The 5,718-nt window shown below is 44.4% G+C and overlaps 1 protein-coding gene across 1 annotated transcript in view; it reads right to left on the bottom strand.

The window, feature by feature from the left end:
• The window catches only part of PPME1 (protein phosphatase methylesterase 1), a 12,783-nt gene extending 9,922 nt beyond the window's left edge, over positions 1-2,861 (bottom strand). Inside the window, exons 1-3 of the mRNA XM_057386458.1 lie at positions 2,811-2,861; positions 2,230-2,340; positions 713-805 (exon numbers count right to left, since the gene is read on the bottom strand). Of these exons, the coding sequence (XP_057242441.1) occupies positions 713-805; positions 2,230-2,340; positions 2,811-2,861 (255 nt within the window). The remainder of the gene's footprint in view (positions 1-712; positions 806-2,229; positions 2,341-2,810) is intronic.
• Positions 2,862-5,718: the final 2,857 nt, after the last annotated feature.

The following is a 5,718-nucleotide window of genomic DNA, read 5'->3' as shown; positions in this document are numbered from 1 at the left end:
GCCCCTCAGGGCACAGAATCACTCCTGGCTCCTCGGCTGACATGGAGCTGCAGCAGCTGCTTTGCAGTACAYGTTCAGTTTGCTCTCAAAGAATAGAATTTTACAGGCTGAAATGGATAAAAATTGATTCCAAAGAGGTCAGGGGGAACAAATGAGGAATCTTTTTAAGGTAAGGCATGGCATAATAATTGCAACACGATTTAGGCTCTGTTTGTCCCTGACAGATYGATTTAACTCAGTTATTTCAGGCATCACAGCGATGAAGTGGCATGTTTTGTTGACAGGAAGAATTCTGTGTTAAGGAATCATTGATTATTTAAATAACAGCCCTGCAGGACTGGGGGAATTTGCTGAGGGATTCTGAATAGAACCACCCACACAACTGGCAAAAGCTGCCCAGACCTCAGAGCTCCCCAGTCCTCTTCTTTGGATTTTTCAGCCATTCAACTCTTAAATGATTGGAGCAGCTGCTCTCCCCAAACCCACTGAATCCATCAATCAGGATTCTGCAGCCCCTCAACACAGCCCAAACCCTCCAAGTGCAAGGTGCCTACACACCCAAACTGTAACCCCAAGCACCCAAAGATACCATTGCTCTTGCACAATGCTGTTTTTGTGTTTCCCAGGGGTGAATGGGTGACTGCCCTCACACCACACAGCTCCTTTCCCACACATTTCCATTTCCACAGAGCAGAGCAGCAGCTTGACTTACAGTGAACACAGCCCAGGACAGGGCAGAGTGGCCTCCCCCATGTAAGAGCAGCAGGACAGGGCCCTCGGAGCCGCTTTTGTAAATTCGAAAAGTGTACGAACAGTTAAGGACATTTCACTGAGTCACCTCAGGGCACCTGGATGGATTTTGGAGTCTTGTTTTTCACACAGGCAGATAATGGGAGGAGAAAGGAATGGTTTTAAACTAGAAGAGGGGAGATTGAGATTAAATATTGAGAAGAAATTCTTCCCTGTGAAGGGTGAGGATGCCCAGAGAAGCCCTGGAAGAGTCCAAGGCCGGGGATGGGGCATGGAGCAATCTGGGATTGTGGATGGGATTTGAGGTCCCTCCCAACCCAAACCATGCTTGGGTGATTCCAGGGTTCATGTGTGCACCTTGTCCACATTTGATGAAGGTGGATGAACCCATACACTTCCCTGGGGTTTAATAGAAAATAAAAAGTGTAATAGAGCTGTTTGGATAGGTTGTGTGTGGCAGCATCCCAAATGCCAGCAGATCTCAGTTGTTTAGGGTTTATTCTGCTCCCTTCAGCAGAAGCTTGAGCTCCCATCTGAAAGGTTGTGGCCAGGAGTGAACTGTGGAAGCAGCTGAAATGTGAAAGGTTGTGGCCAGGAGTGAACTGTGGAAGCAGCTGAAATATGAAAGGTTGTGGCCAGAAGTGAACTGTGGAAGCAGCTGAAATGTGAAAGGTTGTGGCCAGGAGTGAACTGTGGAAGCAGCTGAAATATGAAAGGTTGTGGCCAGGAGTGAACTGTGGAAGCAGCTGAATTAATGGCTGGGTTGGTGCCCACTGCTCTGCCCCAGGGAGCTGTCAGAACTCCAGCACATCCCCTTCGTGGACAAACCCCAGCTGATGAAGTGATTTGTCCTTTGTGTTTCAGGCACTGAGCAGAGATCTCACCCCTCCCATGTGTCTGGTGAGAAGTAACTTGGAAATGTGGTTCTCCTAATGGCTCTCCTGATCTTGGAGAGGAAACAGCTGTAAAAAATCTCTGGCTGACACTGCCAGAAGGCACTGATGGCATCACCACCTCTGCCTTGACCAGAAATTTGGAAGTATTTATTCCCATCTACTGTTTCTGTTGAGGTTTATCAGTTTTTATTAGTTGTACTGTGCTATTCACCCTGAGCAGACAGCTCCCTGATTGCCAGTTAACTAACTGTAGTTCATAAAAACCAATAAACAGCTTTGGTCCTGACATGGTTTGAATTATGGGAACCTGGTGAGTGTTTCCCTGCAAAGTCTGCTACTGAAGTGCTGGAAACACTTCTTTGGAACTGCTGCTTACTAAAGAAGCACAGTCAGGAACTGTGTACAATGCCAGGCACAGTTTAACTTCAGCTTAGAAGGGACAGTTCCAGTTCCTGCCACTGAAGCCTGCAGAGATATCATGGAAGATGAGAAAAAATACACGAAAACCCCAATAAACGAAACAAAATGTGATCCTTCCCCAGTCTCTGAGATTRTGACAAGGACAATGTCAAAAAAAGGATATATCCTTGCCAGTGTCATCTTCCACCACGACGTCCTCCATGGACTCAAAGTACTGGCTCCAAAGCACTGGTGAAAAATCACGCTTTCTTCCCGGGCTGCAAGACAAAAAAAACTTCCATAAGAAAGAGTTATTTTTAAAATCTTCCACTGAAATTGGCACCCAGGCCTCCTTTCACTGAGGAGAACATGCTGGTGTTACACAACAGTTCAGGACTGGAAGCAAACGGTGCATCAGTGAAATTCCCATCATAAAACAATATTCAGAATTTTATTGTCACGAGGAAATCCTCCTTTTTTTCCCTTCCCTCATTGTTGCTCCTATTGAGGAAATGTAGTGGAAACAGAAAAGAGCATTTTCCTCATCAAGTAATTCCAAGGAAGATTGAACAAAGGTGATTTAGACTACCCAGACCCAATCCAAGGGTAAATAAACCCAACAGTGGTATTGTCCCAGCAGAACCTCTGAGTTTGCAATGACCCACACCAGGTGCTGCAAAAGTCAGAGTCAAAAGGCATTAAATACCATTAAATACCATTAAATATCATTGCATTGAAGGGTTTTGCTCTGGCCTTGCAGCAAACCTGACCCTCACGTGGCTGGGAGCACTCGGGGGCCTGAACACAGGAAGCCATCCTAAATTTGTGACTCAGCCCATGAATCATAACTTAAAAAGAAAAAATTATGTTGCTCTCAGAAGTCACCTTGACCCAGAGTGTTGAAAGGCAGAGTGTCAACAATTTATTGAAGGTTACTAATTTACCACCTACTACTCGGCATGAGATTACAACTTTCCTAGAAACCTCCCCTAATTTTTCAAAGAAGCACCATTCAAATAGAAAGTCAGCCTGTTCCAAAGGCTGTGTGCCTGGCAGAAAAAACTACAGAGAAAACTGAACAGTGTGGTGTAACTGCAAACACTGTGGGACCAGAACAAATCAAACCCACCAGGTCTAACTTCACACAAGTCGTAATTACAGCTCAAACTTCCTGGAATTTATTGYTACAATTAAAATTTTCACATATTTGTAAAGAGATCTAGTATTTAAAATTTTCACATATTGTAAAGAGATCTAATATTTAAACACCAGAGGTAGGGCARCAYCAGGACTGTGAARGGAAGGGAAAGAACAAGACCAAATTAATTAATTCTATATTTCCATGCCTATCCTACCTCAGTTAAGTAAAAGSACCACAAGAATAGCATCGTTTAAAAAACCAACAGACACTCCTCAAGCTGCCTGGGAATGTGAAAATATCCCACCATAAAAATCCTTTGTTAGGAAGGAKGCTCTGTACCCCAGCAACACGAGTCAAAGGTAATGAGTCCAAAAGGCTGAAGTTACTCCAAATAAAAGGTTGAATCTTTAAATCTACAGTAAATTAAGGATGGTAACAAGAAGACTGCACAAGACTCAGGCTGGTGGAACACCTCCACCCCAGGACAGTGGACTTTGGTGATGAAAGACATCAGGTGTAAATACCTGAGCCCTGTCATGTCTGGAACCACCTATTTGAGAGCTCTGCTCCTCTTGTTTAGAAAGACATCAGGTGTAAATACCTGAGCAGTGTCCTGTCCAGGAACCACCCCATTTGAGAGCTTTGCTCCTCTTGTTTAGAAAGACATCAGGTGTAAATACCTGAGCAGTGTCATGTCCAGGAACCACCCCATTTGAGAGCTCTGCTCCTCTTGTTTACCATGGCATTTTCCTGCCACAGCCAGGGGATAATACCTGAGCAGAGGCACAAAACACAGCCTGTTTTCCCAGGAACACATTTCCAAACCGTGAATCACAGTCAATATCCCCATCTCCTTTACAATAAGGCTAATTTCTGCTGCAGTTTGCTGCTGGGTACTCACAGAGAGTGAAATAAATCCCTCCCCAAATGAGCTGCTCCTGCAGCACCAATGCCAGGCTGAACCCACACCTCAGAGAACAAACTGCCCCAAACTGCCGGGGTAACACAGAGGATCTGTACTGGGACATCCTACAAAGCAGACTCAAAGGTGYCCAGCTGACAAATCCATTTATTTTTTGTTTCCTTCAGAAGGTGCAGCTGTGCCCTCTCCTTGCAGCCCCATCACCAACAAAAGGCTCTGCAATCAGAATTTTCCTGATGACTCAGTTGATGAAGAATCTGTTCCTCAGGCTGGTATTTACTCGGGAAAGCTAAAAGAGTAGTGCTTAATTTTGGAAGTGGCATCATTAGGCTCAGTTCTAGCCCAGGATCAGGATGAGTAACAGTGCACCATTTTAACCATGTTTTTGCATTTCAGCTCCTCTGGGGGAGGCAGCACAGAATATTCCCATCGAGCATGGGCGTGAGRGGTGAGACCTCCACAGCACAAAAGYCCCTCTTGGAGAAGTTTCTCATAAYTCTTGGCTTCCTGAAGAAATAGAAATGAACATTCAAAGCAGCTTCTTGATTTCTCTTTCCCCTGGTATTTCTAGAATATGAAGTACAAACCAGCCACCCCCTGAATGGACTCAATTCCCTCCTGTGGGTTTCCAGACTTTTTATCAAATTTCAATTAAATGGTATGTCACACACCTACATAAATCCAGAAAATATTAATCTCTTTTACTGCCTCAGCTTAATCCCATTCTCTTATCGAGGAAAAAATGCCACATTCAAAACTTAATTTTTCCCCTGGAAGCCATGCCAGCCCTGATCACACACTCTCTCTCTCCACCCCAGTTCTGGTGCTTTCTGGAGATGGAGAGAACTGCCCACAGCTTGGATGATTTCCCTTCTCCAGCTTTTGGATAGGTAGGATGTGCAGTTAGTGAAAATRAATTCCATCTCCCTTTCACAGTGCAGCATTTCAGCTGCAGTCAGACTTTCCCACTGAGTTACTGCTGGTTTGAGGTTCCACTATCCAGAGCAATTCCAGGAGATCTGCTCAGCCATACGCCTGCAAATTCAGCTTTACCAGAGTTACCATCTCCAGAGAAAATGGTCCTAACCGTGTCACACATGAAGGATCTGGGAAAAACATACACCACAACTCCTATGTTTGCAAGAGAATTGGAGCAGAAATGGAGAGGAGCTGAGAATTAAAAACTATTGTCACCTCTGATGCAAATACACGTAGATCATAACTTAAACCAGAATAATCTCCTCCAAGCAATGCTGGGGAAACATGAGAGACCTCAAGTTTAACACTGAACCCCCAAAAGGCAGAATTGATGTGWACCTTCCCAAAAAATCCCAGGTGACCGCAGAGGGCTGGGCAAAAACATTACTCCAGAGAAAAGAATAAGTGCTTTGGATTTTGAGTTTTTTTAGAGCCGCTTTTTTTAGTGGAAGATCAACACACATTCCAAATTAGAAGTGTGCCCAATAAACAGCAGCTGTGGTTTTGCACCTTCCTATGCTGAAGCCGTATTTTGCTGACCAAATATTTAAGCTGACAGAACTAATTRCAGCTTTTTAAAATATCCAGCAAACCAAAACAGAAATGGATCTGACATAACAACTTCTCTAGAA

Source organism: Malurus melanocephalus, unplaced genomic scaffold (assembly GCF_030028575.1).
Source record: "Malurus melanocephalus ecotype Western Australia unplaced genomic scaffold, MMel_1.1 scaffold_970, whole genome shotgun sequence".
Taxonomy (NCBI): Eukaryota; Metazoa; Chordata; class Aves; order Passeriformes; family Maluridae; genus Malurus; species Malurus melanocephalus.
This window is presented reverse-complemented; position numbering and strand designations above follow the sequence as displayed.